Raw genomic sequence first — 16,222 nt, 5'->3', positions numbered from 1 at the left:
TCTAGCTACGGGTATCGTTTTCTAAAAAATTGAAACGCGAGGTTTTTTTGAATTTCTTAATCGTAGAAATCTATTTGATGCTATACATTTTATACGGCATGAGATTTTGGTTTGGGTAGTGATTGGATCATAGGAATTTTGTTAGGATTTGATAGCATGTTTCAATGTGCTGATTTCACATCGTCCATTTAAATGGTAATAGGCTCCTGTATCTAACGCCTGCCCTCCTTCGGACCGGGCAGCTCTCTTGCTATCAAGCGTAACCTTCGAGAACCTTATTTGGGCATTCTCAACTCGTGGACCAGCATCGACTGTTGCTGGAACTGGTACAGCATCAGCTGCGACACGGAGACCCACCGAAATCAACCTCCGTTGCATTGTATTATATTTGTTATAGGCCGTCTTAGATGCATCGTGTTCTAATCGGGCTTACTACCAATCCACAACTCTGGTACTTCATGATTCTACATTCCACATGAAAAATGGAATGAAAATTTGTGAACTCTGTGGGAATCATCGAGAACGAGTGGTTCAAAAATATTTTAACTTTCGTACTTGAGTACGTGGTATCCTAAGAATGAAGACATGGTCCCTTGTTTCTGGTTTGTTTTTAGTCGGAGAAGCCTTGCAAACGGCAAACAGATTCTAATCAAAGATGTACAACTTTAACTGAAACCAACCAAATCAGCTCTGCTAGCTTGAAACAAATAAATTAAAAAGAACTTGTTCACGTGAGAATAAAGTGAAGATGGTTAACACAGTTTTTCATCATATTTCCAAAGCTTCCAAATACTTTTTTTTTTCCATATCTAAGAAGAGAGTAGCTCATCTCCAGAAAAAAGCATCCCATCCACTTTCTAATGATATTCTCTCGTCAAAAATTCACCACAGGTAGCGAACGCTATGCGAGCCTAATCTTTGCGGGCAAAATACAGCTTACCCATAACATGAAGAACTGAAACAAAAGCTATGAAACCAATGCTCATCACAAGCACAACATTGGGGGAAATCTTGAGCCCTGGAGCATCATCAGTGTAGAACTGCAGCATGGTACCACCTGCTCCACCTGCAGCCCCACCGCCAGCTGTTCTCCGACGACGAAGGTTGGCAGCAGCAGCTGCTGCCGTTCCTCTTTGTGGACCAGCTCCACCATTTGCCATTTCTGCACCCCCCCACCGACTCAAGCATGAGATCCAAATTGAGGAACATGCAGAAGACGAGCATAAAAGAGGAAATAAAACAAGGAACACAAAGATCGCTAATGAAGCATTCATCCTTGATCTCTTTAAACCATTTCCTACTAACCAAGTGAAATACCATTGAAATTTATCGAGTTCAATGACATTCCCAATCATTAAACTTAAACCGGGAGGCAAAAAAAATCAAGGCAGATTCAGATCAAGTTGTAAATTTTTTACTACCAGTGTCAATTTCACAGAAAATTAAAATCAACATAATTTTACAGAACCGACAGCAGAGGACCCCATAATTATTGGCAAAAAAAAAAAACACCTAAAAATCAACGACGACCATTCCCTTGCAGGTTTCAACTTCCAGGCCTAACAAAATCCAACAACTACAATATTACAAATGTAATGTATCAAAGAAACAAACGAAGTTATAAAGGAACACAGGATCCAGAACCTGCCGTCATAATCATATGAAAATTCGACGCTCAATTATAATAAAAACAAAAAAATATCACGAAGTTGTTTTGGAGTAATCCAAATTACCTTTCTCCGGAGAATTGAAGATGAAGTAATACTCAAATTCGTGTTGTTTCTGTCTAGGAATTTCGCCGATCGGCAAACGTTCGGAGAGTGATGAACTCTGGATTATAAGATGAATACATATATATTAAAAATAAATTATTGACTGGTAAAACACATCGTCCATCCAATAATATTTCGCCACGACAGCAAAGGTAGCGTAGTTTTGCTGAGTCAGAGCAATTGGGTCGGCCCATTTGGACCGAAGAGTGACGAGACCGCTCTTTTGGTTATTCTCAAAAATAAGAATTGAAAATAATAAAATATATACGTAAAATTACTTTAGAATTAAAATTATAATACAAACGTAAAATTATTTAAAACTCAATAAGAATATTTCAAATACTAAAAATCGAAAAATAGAATTGAAAATAATAAATTTTATACGTAAAATTACTTAAAAATTAAATTTTAGAAAATAATTAATTCAAACGTTAAAATATTTAAACCTCATAAATTTTTTCAAATACTAAAAATCAAATATGTTATAGTTTTATTTAAAAAAATTCTATGATTTTCTACCAAAAGGTATAAACATTTTCATTTTAAGAATTATAATCGATCAACTAAATCTAAAAAAGTTAAGAATTTAATAAAACGTGACTATCTACTATATAATTTTAAAAATAATAACATATAAAAGACAAAACAAATATTCAAAAATTAGTTTAATTTTAAATTAACATAATTTTAGTTAATGAAAATAAAATATTTGAAATTGAATCTATAACTATATTATATTTTAATATTTACGATATATTTTTCCCTTTGCTTGATCCAATTTCCCAAAAAAATAATAATAATAATTTTTCAAAACGAAAACAAACACAATCATCTCATTTCAATCTTTTCCCAAAAATATATTTTTGGCAACCTACACTTTAAAGTTTAAACATAATTATCATATTTAATCTAACTTTTCACCTTTCCTAGAAATATTTTATTTATTATATTAATTTTTTTAATAATATATCGTATCTTAAATTTTTAAAATATTCCACTCTTAATCCATACGGTGAAAACTTTTCATTTCAAAAATACTACTAGAGTTACATTTTTTCGACATCAAACAATTTCTCAAAATCTTTCTCCAAAACGTTTTTCTCAAAAAAGTAAAAATAAAAACAAAATTGTGTTGCGTTTTCTTGAATTAATTTGATTATTGATACCAATGTTAGAATCAACTTTGTATTTCATGATTTATTTTCTTTCATCAAAAAATTAAAAATAAAAATTGTAGGCATAAATAGAAATAGGACATATTATTAAAGAAAGAAACGAAAATCTAATCCAATTAACTAAATTAATTGAAATTAGGGTACAAACGGTTGAACTTAGTTCGATCCGCGAAAGTTGTGGATGAGATTAACACTTCTTCTCTACGATTGACAGATCCATGAGACAGAGACTCTGATACCATGAAGAAATAGAGAGAGCGAAAAACTCAAGTCGTAATATTATAAAACTGAATAAAAAATATAAAGAAAATATGTTTATATAACTAGGGTAAACACAAAAGAATAAAATGATTAATCTATCATTGAGAGCTAACAATAATATATTCTAACAAACTCAAGATTTGGTAGATGATAGCAACCAGCGGGACTTCCAGTGACGCTTCAAAACTATGTTTCCATGGCAGAGGCATTAAGAAACGAAAAAACAACAAGAATATCAAAGTGCATAAGGAAAGAAAATTAATAAATAGTGCTGATTTGAAATTAACTTCATTCCTTCAAATTAACTATACATGATATAGATTTATTCCTTTGAATTCAACAACTGCAAAACTCAAATTCCCAAGCCTTCACTTTTTCTAAACTCTAGAAAAAATAAATAACAGTATTACAAGGAAGTACACCGAAAAGGTCAAGCCAGTCATCCCATAATCAAGAGACGCAAGGCTCGAGTCAAATCCCATACTATCTTGAGGTGTTAATTGCATGCATGCCCCACCCAAAATTCGCCTTTGCTTCCTATTATATTGATTGGCCTCTAAAGTTTGCCAGAATATATCAGTACATCTAGCAGTTACTTCCTCCTCAAAGATATTCCACCTTTTTGCCCCATTCCTGTCCCTGCCAGGCTAGAATACAGAAGTGACTTGGAATCCGGTCGCCATTTCAATTCTTTGAGATCAGAAAATAATGTTGCTAGTTCTGGTGTTATTTCACTGTCCTTTACATTGTTACACGAACATACTCTAAGCCCACCAAGTTCCTTCCAAGAAAGAATTATTGATTCTAATCCTTCTGTTGTCAACAATGAACATCCTTCCAGCGACAAAGATGTAATGCTCCTACATGAGAAATTAGATCAATAAAAAAATTTGAAATCAAGAAAACTACAAGTTAATACTATTTTTCAACTAGGCAGTGAGGATTCCAGCTTGCTTCATTTAATCGAAAACTAAAAAGACCTAATTCTGAATTTAACCCCTGTTTTGCCTGAATATATATGAACTAATAAATGAAGTTCATTTCAGTTTGACCTTGCTCAAAAACCTTTTAAATTTTTTTCATTGAAGCAAATTAAATTTATTTACATTCAAAGAGATTTGATACAGAATTTATTAATGACAATGTATCTCATCGGCCGTCGCCACACCAGCTACGCAGATCAAATTGAATTATCTTTCCTTATTGATTCTGGTAGATGTGACATGTCTTTCCGAACTCCTAACATCCATCTGAAACTCACATTGCACACATATATTATACACGATAACAAATCTTTTGGATCAATTATGGTCCATTGCCCCATGAAGGAAAATAATCCAATAAAGTTAGATTTTGATACAAAGCATCACAAGAGCATAACCAATCGTACCTAAAAATGCTGGCAGCAGCAAATACGTTATTGTTCAATCCCCAACAATCCTCTATAACTAGCTTCCGAATCGGCTGACACACTAAAAACAGTGCTCTCACACCCTGCTTCTCTCGCATTTGACACTGACGTAAATGCAACTCCTCAAGCATCGGGCATGGCCATAAGTGTTCATCTGACCCAGGATTTCTATCAATTTCATTGCACGACAGGATCTTTAAAGTCTTCAAGTTCTCACAATACGACAAAGCCGACAACCATCCGCCATCCATTTTATGATTGCAAAGTGTGAGTTCCTCTAACATTTGACAACACTGCCCCATTGCCTTGATGCCATCATAACTCCCCTCGCATCCCACCAACTCAAGCTTTACTAATCTTCTACACCCCTGAGCTAAAATCGTCAATCCAATATCTGTAACCACAGAATCGTAAACGCCACTTATGCTCCCAATCAATTTCAATATTTGCAAATTCCGGCATTTAAAAATTCCCGGCAAGGCTAAATCGCCAGAATAATGTAACTCCATCTCCTGCAAACAGTCACACTCTTCTCCCAAGAAACTTAAGCCTTTCTCACTAACGTTCATCAAGACCACTCTCCTCAAATTCCTACACCCTTGGACCATAATTCTCACCCCTCTGTCGACCTCTTCTGAATCCAATACATCCCCATTGCTAATAAGGACCCCATCATTTTCGAGCAGCCCAGAACTTAAATGAATTGGTAGCAACTTATTAATGAACAAAATGCCCGAATTCCGTTCGGATATAATGCATGCATGCGCGAGTCTAACATCGACCAAATTGGGAAACCGGAAAGTGAGCCTCCCGGACTCCAGAAATTCCCAATCCAATAGCTTAATCGATTGAATCAACTTCCCACTCACCACACACCACCTCGTGCACACCAGTGAATTAGAAAGATGCTGGTTCCTGTCGGTGAGTTTACTGAGGACCTTGAGCAACAATTCGTCGGATAGCAGAGAGATGCAATCAGGCGGCGCGGGAGGGTTGGGGTTGGAGGAGTCGGAGTCCGGCTCAGAGTCCGAGTGGGGAGTAGTGGAGCCGGAGTTGGGAAGAGATTGGAGGCGCATTTTGAGGTACAAATGGCGAAATGCCTCGTTGGGGTCGACCCGTTCGTTGGACAGGTGGTCTGACCAGCTGGAGCGGCTGTTCTTCTTCAGCTTGCCGAGGTCAAGAACGGGATTAGGGTCGGAAATTCTGTTTTTATCAGGTGAAATAGACATAGTTGTAAATTAGGGTTAGGGCTCATCAAAAGCGTCGCCAATCTGCCCTTCTTCCTTGATTTACATTTAGATATTTAATGCCGATTGAATTGAATGAGTTTGAGAACGAGAAACAAACGACTATGCAATTTGGTTATCATGGAACAAGAGCAAGTATCTTGTGAAACGATTTCACGAATTTTTATCTGAGAAACGGGTCAACTCTACATATATTTATAATAAAAAATAATACTCTTAGCATAAAAAATAATATTTTTCATGGATGACCTAAATAAGAGATCCGTCTTACAAAACATGACCCGTGAGACCGGCTCACACAAGTTTTTACCATAGAACAAATATTAATTTAAATTTTCATCACTTTGGATAGTTATACACTAATATGGTTTTATATATATTTATTCATAAGATATATAAGCATTGTTTATATTTAAAAATAATAATATTTTGAAATAAAAATTAATCCATAAAATTTTCTCACGTGAATTTTTAGTATTTTATATGGTTGACTAACAATATCCAATTAGTCATAAACAACTATTTGCACTACAATTTTAATACTTGAAATTTAATAAAATATATAAATATATTAAAAAATATTGAATGTGGTTTATACATTCCATTAGGGATGGCAATTTCCTCTGAATCCGTTGGAGGATCCGATACCCGATCCGAATAGAAGAGGGTATGGAGGGATTTTTAGACCCGATTAAATAATTGGGTAATCGGGTATGGGGATTTTCGGGTTTGGGTATGGAGGCGGGTTTGATATAATCCGACCCACACCCGACCCGAATACCCGTTTAAATTAATATATATATTTATATATATTTATTAAAGATTCATCTTCTCAAATCCTAGTACTTTTGTTCAACTAATATAAACTATTTTTAATATTTTGTTATTTTTTCTGTAAAGTTTATTTTGCAAATTTTATCATTAATAATTTTTCTTATTGTTCATTTAAATAATTTTTTAAATATTCATAACTTCATTGAAACAATTTAAATTTGAAAAAATTCAATTGTATATGATAATAGGGTATTTGGGTAGGGTATGAGTATCCGATAATCTGATGGGTATGGGGATGGAGATGGAATTCAATACCCGATGGGTATGGGGATTAATTTAATAAATGAGTATGTGGATGGATGTATGAAATCCGACCCATACCCTACCCATTGCCATCCCTACATTTCATGAGTTATTGCAAAGATCGTTTCTTATAGATCGCGGCCAAGGATTCATTGAGCTAATAAATTGTCGATTTATGGAACAACCGCCATTAAATGTTTCGTCATCCATGGTGTCAACTATATACGGATTTCATGCATCCTGCTCACAAATAAAGATTTATTTTTTATTTTATGTATGTATATTTGTTGATTACCATATCTGAGAAAAAACCAAACATCCTTTTCACCGTTATATCTCGTACATATGAAATAAGTGACATTTCTTTGATGTAAAGTTCATATATTAAGAAATATATATATATATATATATATTTATTCGTGCTCAAATCAATTTCTAGGTCTGAGAGCAGAACCAAAACCCATATGATTTTTTTAAAAAATAAAATAAAGAGAATTGCTGCTGCCGCTGCTGCTCTCTGATACGTTTGGAGAACATTGGAACCAAAATACATTTTCCCATTATCAAACGCCGCACACCTGCAAAGCGTGGATCGACGTTGGCACGTAGCAATGACACGTGAACTCTTTCATTCTCCATTATTAGTCACTCTGTACACGTGATGCGTGTGTATAGTCTTTTTTGTCATTATCGATGGAGCAAAGTGAAATTTGACAAATTATGGAGTGACTAAATTGATATTTGAATTGTTAAAATAAAAAATAAAATAAAAATAAAATTGTGTATTGAAATTTTTTTAAAAAAAAACAAAAATATAATATTATTATCACGTTAAGATTAAAGTTGGCGGAAAAAGTTTTCTTCTTGTCCTTATAAAATAGAATAGATTCCTCCAACGCGTGTCCTAAATTTTGCGTAGCTTCCAAAGTTTCGATTCCCCACGCGCAAATCACTTGAGGTTACCGCACTCGATTTTCGTTCCCACTTGGCGCCAAATTCTTCAATCACGTGTCACTTTTTAACTCCAATTTCTCTCTCTCTTTTTTCCCCTGAAATTTCTTCAATCCGTATCTATATCAAATATAACAGTGGAGCATATTAAAAAAAAAACACCATAGTTTTATTTCTTCTCCCTTTATGAGTTTTGAAGTTCCGAAAAGAATATTTTATTATATGAACTTCGTCAATAATCGACAAATTAAATTGATAAAAAAATGACTTAACAAAGTGATGTATTCTATTTTGGAGGAGGCCATGATCGTATATTCTAAAATTTGTAGCTCAAATCAATTCATCAAGCTTAAAATTGTCTCCAAAAACAATTGTAAGAAGTAATAGGGTTAAAAGTTAATTAAATTAGATTATATTATTTATTTATTTAAGATAAACATTAGATTTAAATATTGAAGTAGGTCGATAAGGTTGAAAGTTTTATAATTTTTTTTAAAATCGGGTTTCTGGATGTTAAAGTGCATTTGCGACGCTAAGCTCAAAGGCCAAAAAAAAAAAAAAAAAGAAAAGAGATTAACTAACCGAAGAAAAAATGATTAACGATGGAGCTCTAAAGTACAACTCCTTTTTGTAAATGTTTTTCTTTTGAAAATAACTCCTTTTTGTAATTGAACACTATAAAATGGTTGTATGTAAATTACTTTCATGCTTTACGATTACAACCTTACATCGAAAATTCAATGAGAAACATTGCCATTAATGTGTGGGAATGGGAAAACCTACTAAAATGAATATTTAGTCAGGAGAATCTTATATTTATTTTACTTTCTTAATTATTGTTCGTGCAAAGGACGGAACTATGATTCATAAATATTTGTAGCTGGCTCCGTCTCATGTTAGGCGAATATAGGTTCGGTTAAAACCAAACAATTTTTTTTTAAATCGAATTAACCAATTTTTTTAAAAAAAAAAAATCGAATCAACCAAAATTTACTATGAAAACCGAATAAATCTGTTATTGAACCAAAAATTTATATATTTTTTTTAAAAATCAAGTTTTAAATGAAAAAAATGTAATGTTAAAATTGATTAAATAAATTTAAATTTTATTTATTAAAAAAATATTTTTAAGTCTAGTTCTATTTTGAAATAAATTTTATTAGGAATTTGTAATATTTAGATCCTTACAAACTTTATTAGAAAGTTTAATAATATTAAAATTTTTTAATAAAAGTTTGGTTTGTTCGGGTAACCAAAATTTTATATTAAAAACCGAAACCGAACCAAATTAACCGATATTTAAAAGATTTAAACCGAAGTTTCTTACAAAAACGGAACCGAATTTTCAAATTAATTCAGTTCGATATATTATTTTAGTTGAAACTGGTATTTTGTTCACTTATATATTGTGATTGATGTTTGCCTGTTATTTATTGATGTAAGTTATTTTGATTTGAAAATAATTTGATAGTTTTTCTTTTCTTCATTGACTGAGAATCTTAAAATTTTCAAATAATAGTTATTTTTCGAATTTCATAATTGTTCAATTTTCGGTTATTCTAACTAAAAAATCACAATATAAATCAAATAATAATTGCAAATCAGTAATTATCAAACATTTCAACAAATTGATTATTATTCCAAAAATACACAATAATAGCTTTTTAGGGTAATAATTCATATACATCATAATTTAATATTATTTACAACTCAAATTAATCACAACTAAAATTCGACCTAATTTTAGAGTTTTCTAATTTTTACCTCAAAGTTGTATAATTTCATAACATAGACATTAAATATGTATGGTTTGTGAGATAATTTATTTTAAATTTTATATTATATATGGGAGACTGAAAAAAAATTAAAAAATTAAAACCACCATTAAAAAAAAAAATAGTTGGGGATAAAGCTCACCCTATCCCAAGGGTGGCTCCGCCCTGGTCTGAGCTCATCACTCGCCCAAAGTTCGTAGCTTACGAGGAGGCATCCTGAACTAACTTCCAACCGATGGCAAAAACTTATGTTTTTTTCCTTAAAAAAACTAGTTTTTAGCTTATTATTATATTTCTGCGCAGATAAAAATTATAAATAAATTATTAAAAATTGTGTTTTTTTTTATTTTTATTTTTGGAACAGAGATATAATATTATAGCTACGTGTCGAGAGTTAATACACGTGAAATTAAATTCGGGGAGATAGCAACTCATCCTACATGAAAATAGTGATTGGAACTAAATTAACCATGAACTGCGTGATTCATTGATCACTTTGTAAAAATAAAACTACAATTAAAAATTTTTCTTATTTGACTTTGATATTTGGTATTTGACTCGAGCGTTGCGTCTCGACCTTAAAAAAAAGGTAAAGAAAAAAGAAAGTAAAAAACACTCTTGTATTGATAGATCAGATTCTCTTCTGGTTTTCAGTTTCTATCCATAGGACCACATATAGACATACACATACACATGCATTCCCCTAAATTTGTACTCTTCTCATCTCTATGTCCCTTGAATATCAAAGATCCACACCCACATATATTATATGCCCAGAATTAAAGTGGAAAAAAGTTTCCTTTTTGTACAGTATAATTTTCGAATCCTTTATCTCCTTCAATAATTCACAAGAAAAAAAAAAATAGAGAGAAGGAAAACACGTACTGCTCCTCAAGAGATGAATCAATGTGTACCAAGTTGGGATCTTGATGATAATTCCGCCCTGCCCGGGTACGATTGATCGATTGCTCATAATTTTTTTTTTTTTTTAAAAATTATGATCTTGTTATTTAATTTTGCTACGAGGGTATTTGATAATTTTTGTTTTTAATTGCTGATTTTATGAAATTAATTATTGATTTTAATTTCAAATTGTCACCCAGGTTGGATTATGAAGTGGCAGAATTGACTTGGAAAAATGGGCAATTAGCCATGCATGGCTTAGGCCCTCCCCGCGTGCCTCCTACGAAGTACAATACATGGGACAAGCCACGCGCCGGCACCGGAACATTAGAGTCTATAGTCAACCAGGCCACGCGCCTCCCCTATCCCAAGTCCGTCTCGGATGGTAGCGGAGACGACCTCGTCCCTAGGTTTGACCAACGCCGCTCCATAGCCAACCCTGTGGCCAGCGCTTCCGTCACCATGGCTATGGACGCCTTGGTTCCATGCAATAACATCAACATCTTGAACAGCAACGATAACCAGGTCCCCTCCTCGCACGTGCTGGGCTGCTCCACCAGGGTGGGTTCTTGCAGCGGCATCGCCGCCACCTTGGACGGCCACGTCGGGAGGGGGAAACACGTACCGCGTGTGGACATCAGCGGCTGTGACGACACGAACGGGAGCGCGAGCGAGAGCGCCACATGTGGGCGGGATAGCCGGCAGTTGACGCTTGATACCTGCGAGAAGGAATTGGTAGCGGAGGGGTTCACGTCTCCCTCCACGGAGTCGCCGGAAAATACCAGCTCCTGTAAGGAATACAGCAAGTGCACCGGCGATGACCATGACTCCGTGTGTCACAGTAGGCGGCAGGTAATAAGTTTTAAGTACTTTGATTGATTGAATTAGAGTAGAGGATCTGCTAATTGTCTCACCTCGGTTGGATAAATAACTTGAGAGTTATATATATAGTCTTGGATAATCCTCGCCCTTCAGCTCGTTTTTGGGGTTGAGTTAGGTCCAAGTTCCAATCTTAATATGATATCAAAGCTCGGGTGACTGCATATAATTAGGCCACCCGTTCTGACCATAATTGGGTCATTTGTAAATTCCACTGTCCATATGTTCATTCCTTGGCGTTAGAGGGGTGTGTTAATTGTCGTTGGATAAATAACATTGGAGTTATATATATGAACTTGAACAATCCTCCCCCTTGAACTAGCTTTTGGAGCTGAATTAGGTCCAAGTTCCAATCTTAACAGGGTGTGATTTTTATTTTTCAAAATATAAAGAATTATATATTTCAAAATATTAATATATGTAAATATAATCTACTTTGTTTCTCCAAAAAAAAAAAAAAATTTACTCTATGTTTCCTTTAATAAGCGATGCAAATGCTCTTAAAATCAAATGAACAGCTCGTTTGGAATTTGATGAATTTCCTTTTTCCTCGAAAATCCTACTATGCAACTGCTCTCAAAATCAAATATGTTTGTGTATATTATTTTCAAAACTTGTATTTGAAACTAAAATCAACGAACTCATAATTTTATATAACAAATGTAACCTTTACATTCGTCTTTCCAAAAAAAAAAACTTCTGTCATTTAAAAATGTAATATTTTCTTAGAAGACGAGGCTTTTCTCAACTAAAAATATATATATATGGTCATATTAATCGTTAAATTATTTCTTAGTTTTTGTATTATGTTTTTGCATGAATCTATTACAAATCATTTAAAATTCAAACACATTCAGATAAAACTTGGTCATGTAAATAATTTTTAAAAAAAATACAGAATTCTTCCAAAATATAATGATTTTTTGTCCCTTCAACTTTAGAAATTGCAGAGGGATAAATGTGACTATGGGGGAAAGAAAAGAGGAAGTGGAAAGTCCCCAGTCATAACAAAAAGGAGTAGGGCAGCTGCTATTCATAACCAGTCTGAACGTGTAGGTTTATTCTTTGTTTTATTTTTTATTAAATCTTATAACATATTTATGTTTATTTATAACATATTTATAAATTTATTCATGACAAAAAGGAGTAGGGCAGTACAAAAATATAACATATTTATGTTATTTCTTTTCTTATTTTTAAAAAATTTATTCATGTGCCGTGTTTATATTTCTCAGAAACGAAGGGACAGGATAAATCAAAGGATGAAGACGCTACAGAAGTTGGTCCCAAATTCCAGCAAGGTAATTATTATATTTAAATGCCAGAAGAATTCCACGATGGGCAATTTATTCCCTCATATTTTTCAAATTTCACGAGTACTTTTCTTGAAAAATTTATAAATTTTATCTATACTCTATGATGACTCGTTGATTTAGATTCTTGAATCTATCCTAGAAAGTATTCATATAATTCATTTAAAATTATAATTGTCGTGTGTCAACTCTCACAACTTGATTGTTTGTATTCATTAAAAAAAATTATTATTGGATTTGGCTTTAAAAAATCATTTTTGTTTGTTTCTTGCCCAAATTTTTCGTTGGTTATTATTTAATTTAATTGAAATCGAAAAATTATTAGTGTCTGTTTATTGCAAACACTACCTCTTACTACACATGATATTAAACTTCAATTTTATCTTCTTATCTTTTTTATTTTGTCGTAATATGTTGTACGACATGTTATAATTTATCTAGACATGATGATATGAAATGTGGTCCAAAGATTGAATGCATCACATTTACACAGAGGTTGCGATGGTTCTGGTTCCATTGATTGTAGTCCACACATAGTTAATCTTGTTACAGAGAAAACAGACAAAAAAGGGTTGTTTGTTGCGATGACAAATTATTGTTATAAAATTTAATTTGCTCCCACATAAATTATTTATTTATTACAGATTTTTCACATGCCACCCCCCTGGATTGTGGGAAAACGTTCAGTTCATTCACTTCACAATAGTTGTGGTCACCTTTGGTCCTTACCCTATCTCTATCTCTATCTCTGATATTAGATTTTGAATGCTGTTAATTTTTAATATATGATGTTTTAAATTCAAACTTTTATCAAGTTGTGGTCTCATTTCGACATGTTATTCCTGCACATACTTTATTAAATTTTGAATATTAACAACATATATTAATTTTCAGACAGATAAATCTTCAATGTTGGATGAAGTGATAGAATATGTGAAACAAATGCAGTTGCAAGTTCAGGTCATGAGGATGAACATGCCACACATGAATATGTTGCCATTAGCAGCCATGCATCAGCATCAGCACCTTCAAATGTCTATGATTAACCCTATGTGCATGGGGATGGGGATGGGGATCATGGACATGAATGCCATGGGGCGGCCGGGGGCTGGAATCCCGCCCCTTCCTGCCTCCTTTATGCCCGTGGCGGCACCGTGGGATAATCCTGCAGGGGAGCGATTGCCGGGACCTGCTTCTGTGATGACAGATCCGTTATCTATGTTCATGGCATGGCAGTCGCAGGTATTATTATTTAAATATATAGAAAGTATGAAGCAGAAGTGATAAAATTATACGATGTTTTAGAATTCCTTAAAATTATATATAATTATGTTTTTTTATTTTTGAGAAATATTCTTTAACATCTTTCGTTGGATAATCTGTGGTTGCAGCTAATGACAATGGATGCTTACAACAGGCTTGCAGCTTTGTATCAGCAATTCCAGCAACCACCAAAAAATTAATTAATATATAATTTGTGATACCCTCTTATTTACTCAAATTATTAATTAATGCACCAAATCGTGTAAAATCTTAGTTTTTAAATTTCACCATGTTTAAATTAATGAATAAATATAGCCGAGTAATGGTTGTATTAAATTTGAAAATTAATATAATCATCATGAAAATATATGACGATCTTCGCTTATCGTTATTATTATTATTATTTTAAATTTACGCTTATCGTTATTATGTGCCATCATTAGTTGCGTTAAGCGATAAGATTTCAAAATATTTAATTATTTTTTAGCTAGCTTTGTAAGTTTTTCATTTATTTATATTTCTTCTCGCAGAAGTTAATAACAATATGATTTAGAGTAGGTCTCTTGTGAGACGGTCTTACGAATCTTTATCTGTGAGACGGGTCAACCTACCGATATTCACAATAAAAAGTAATAATTTTAGCATAAAAAAATATTTTTTTATGGATGATCCAAATAAGAGATCAAAATAGTCGTCTCACACAAGTTTTTGCCTATCATTTATTATGCGTAGAGAATAGATGAAATATCAATTTATACATTGTCAATTCTCGACTTGACAATTTAACGTATATGCGCAAAATCACCGGATTGAAATGTCGGCCAACTAATCTTATTTGGAAAAATATTCTACAAATGTTTTTTTTATTCAAGCTTTTATTAGTATGTTTTAATATATTGACGATAAATTATTTATTACCATGTTAAGCTGTTTTTAGATATTTATAATAAAAAATAAGGTTATGTTTGGATAAAAAGATTTGGATACGATGAAATATTTTATGAGAGAATTTGAAATAAATCCATGTTGGAGTGAATTTGTAATGCTTCATTTCATGCGTCATTAAGGAAAAACAAGTGACATAAAGTCGATAATTTGTAGTTGGCATCAAGATCTTAAATTGAGGACAAGATTTCAATTTCGAGATTCAACTTAAACTTCTCTTCTCCCCTAAAAAAATCAAAATCCAATTAAAACCAACTATTTTCTATTTTGGTAAAAAATAATGTTAAAGTTACAACTAAAATATCGTATACTGATATTTACAACAATTATATCGTGAAATTTTGTTATTATTTCGTGAGATTTATATTAAATTTATCACGAAATTATGATAAAAGAAATTTGTATAAAAAATATTATACAAATTTAGTTGTATATATAACGTTACTTTTGGACAAATATGTTTACTACAAGCTATGGCTTTTAAAAATTTATTTAAATGAACGATTCACTGATTAATGAATATTGAAAGCGTGACAGCTATTATGATTTGGATACTTGACAATAATTTGAATTTGGGACAACTTGGGATTCGGAACACTGAAATGATTGGAACACGAAGCAAACGCTTGTTCTATGACAATACCACACACTTTCCATTTAAAAATCTTGAAACATTCCAAATCCATCCACATAATATTTATCCAAAATTTATATATATATATACCGGATTGTCATATTTTCATAATGTTTTAAAATATGTTATATTTTAATAAATAAGTTTTAAAAATATATTATTTTTTAAAAAAACCCCGAATCTAATATATATATATATATATATATATATATATATATTAGATTCGGGGTTTTTTTAAAAAATAATATATTTTTAAAACTTATTTATTAAAATATAACATATTTTAAAACATTATGAAAATATGACAATCCGGAGTTTGAAGTTCCGGATTCACTGTTCCGGTCAGAATCCGGTGAATCCGGGACAGACTGACACGGATTCTAAGAATCCGATTTTAATTTTTTTTTAAAAAAAAAAGAAATCGGAGACGGTTTAAACAAAACCGTCGCTATCCGCGACGGTCGCTATCCGCGACGGTCGCTATTTGCGACGATTTAACCAAAAACCGTCGCTACGGCACGGATTTTTTGTCATTCTAACCGGAACCCGTCACATATTCATTTGAATGCGTGACACAATTTCATGCCTATAAATTGCACCGAGTATTTGGCGAATT

General features: G+C 32.6%; 3 protein-coding genes across 6 annotated transcripts; 1 reads left to right on the top strand and 2 right to left on the bottom strand.

Annotated features, from left to right (window-relative positions):
* Positions 1-670: 670 nt before the first annotated feature.
* On the bottom strand, positions 671-1,879 carry LOC142546831 (protein transport protein Sec61 subunit beta-like). Its single transcript, XM_075654784.1, has 2 exons — positions 1,734-1,879; positions 671-1,162 (listed from the first exon to the last, which is right to left on the bottom strand). The coding sequence occupies exon 2, from the start codon at positions 1,158-1,160 to the stop codon at positions 912-914; it is 249 nt and encodes an 82-aa protein (XP_075510899.1). The 5' UTR covers positions 1,161-1,162; positions 1,734-1,879; the 3' UTR covers positions 671-911.
* Positions 1,880-3,463: 1,584 nt separating this feature from the next.
* LOC142546829 (F-box protein At5g51370-like) lies at positions 3,464-5,962 on the bottom strand. 3 transcript variants are annotated; one of them, XM_075654780.1, is made up of 2 exons: positions 4,599-5,962; positions 3,464-3,847 (listed from the first exon to the last, which is right to left on the bottom strand). In XM_075654780.1, exons 1-2 carry the CDS (start codon positions 5,846-5,848, stop codon positions 3,586-3,588), a joined length of 1,512 nt encoding a protein of 503 aa, XP_075510895.1. In that variant the 5' UTR covers positions 5,849-5,962; the 3' UTR covers positions 3,464-3,585. The 3 variants fall into 3 exon arrangements, with proteins under 3 accessions (XP_075510895.1, XP_075510896.1, XP_075510894.1); XM_075654781.1 differs by having other exon boundaries at positions 3,589-3,855; positions 4,599-5,960; XM_075654779.1 differs by having other exon boundaries at positions 3,589-4,068; positions 4,599-5,959.
* A 4,379-nt stretch (positions 5,963-10,341) lies between these two features.
* LOC142546828 (transcription factor UNE10-like) lies at positions 10,342-14,395 on the top strand. 2 transcript variants are annotated; one of them, XM_075654778.1, is made up of 6 exons: positions 10,342-10,620; positions 10,773-11,424; positions 12,402-12,503; positions 12,687-12,752; positions 13,659-14,006; positions 14,156-14,395. In XM_075654778.1, exons 1-6 carry the CDS (start codon positions 10,568-10,570, stop codon positions 14,225-14,227), a joined length of 1,293 nt encoding a protein of 430 aa, XP_075510893.1. In that variant the 5' UTR covers positions 10,342-10,567; the 3' UTR covers positions 14,228-14,395. The 2 variants fall into 2 exon arrangements, with proteins under 2 accessions (XP_075510893.1, XP_075510892.1); XM_075654777.1 differs by having other exon boundaries at positions 10,345-10,620; positions 12,393-12,503.
* The last annotated feature ends 1,827 nt before the right edge of the window (positions 14,396-16,222 follow it).

This window comes from Primulina tabacum, chromosome 5, assembly GCF_025594145.1.
Source record: "Primulina tabacum isolate GXHZ01 chromosome 5, ASM2559414v2, whole genome shotgun sequence".
Classification (NCBI taxonomy): Eukaryota; Viridiplantae; Streptophyta; class Magnoliopsida; order Lamiales; family Gesneriaceae; genus Primulina; species Primulina tabacum.
The sequence above is the reverse complement of the archived record's forward strand: the minus strand, read 5'-3'. Positions and strand labels throughout refer to the sequence as shown.

Bases quoted from the DNA above. Each gene is read 5' to 3' on its own strand.
- LOC142546829 (XM_075654779.1), bottom strand. From the start codon at position 5,848: ATGTCTATTTCACCTGATAAAAACAGAATTTCCGACCCTAATCCCGTT. The intron at 4,069-4,598 runs GTACGATTGGTT...TTTCTCATGTAG, and splicing joins GCTGCTGCCAGCATTTTTAG to GAGCATTACATCTTTGTCGC.
- LOC142546831 (XM_075654784.1), bottom strand. From the start codon at position 1,160: ATGGCAAATGGTGGAGCTGGTCCACAAAGAGGAACGGCAGCAGCTGCT.
- LOC142546828 (XM_075654777.1), top strand. From the start codon at position 10,568: ATGAATCAATGTGTACCAAGTTGGGATCTTGATGATAATTCCGCCCTG. The intron at 12,504-12,686 runs GTAGGTTTATTC...TATATTTCTCAG, and splicing joins TTCATAACCAGTCTGAACGT to AAACGAAGGGACAGGATAAA. The intron at 12,753-13,658 runs GTAATTATTATA...ATTAATTTTCAG, and splicing joins TGGTCCCAAATTCCAGCAAG to ACAGATAAATCTTCAATGTT.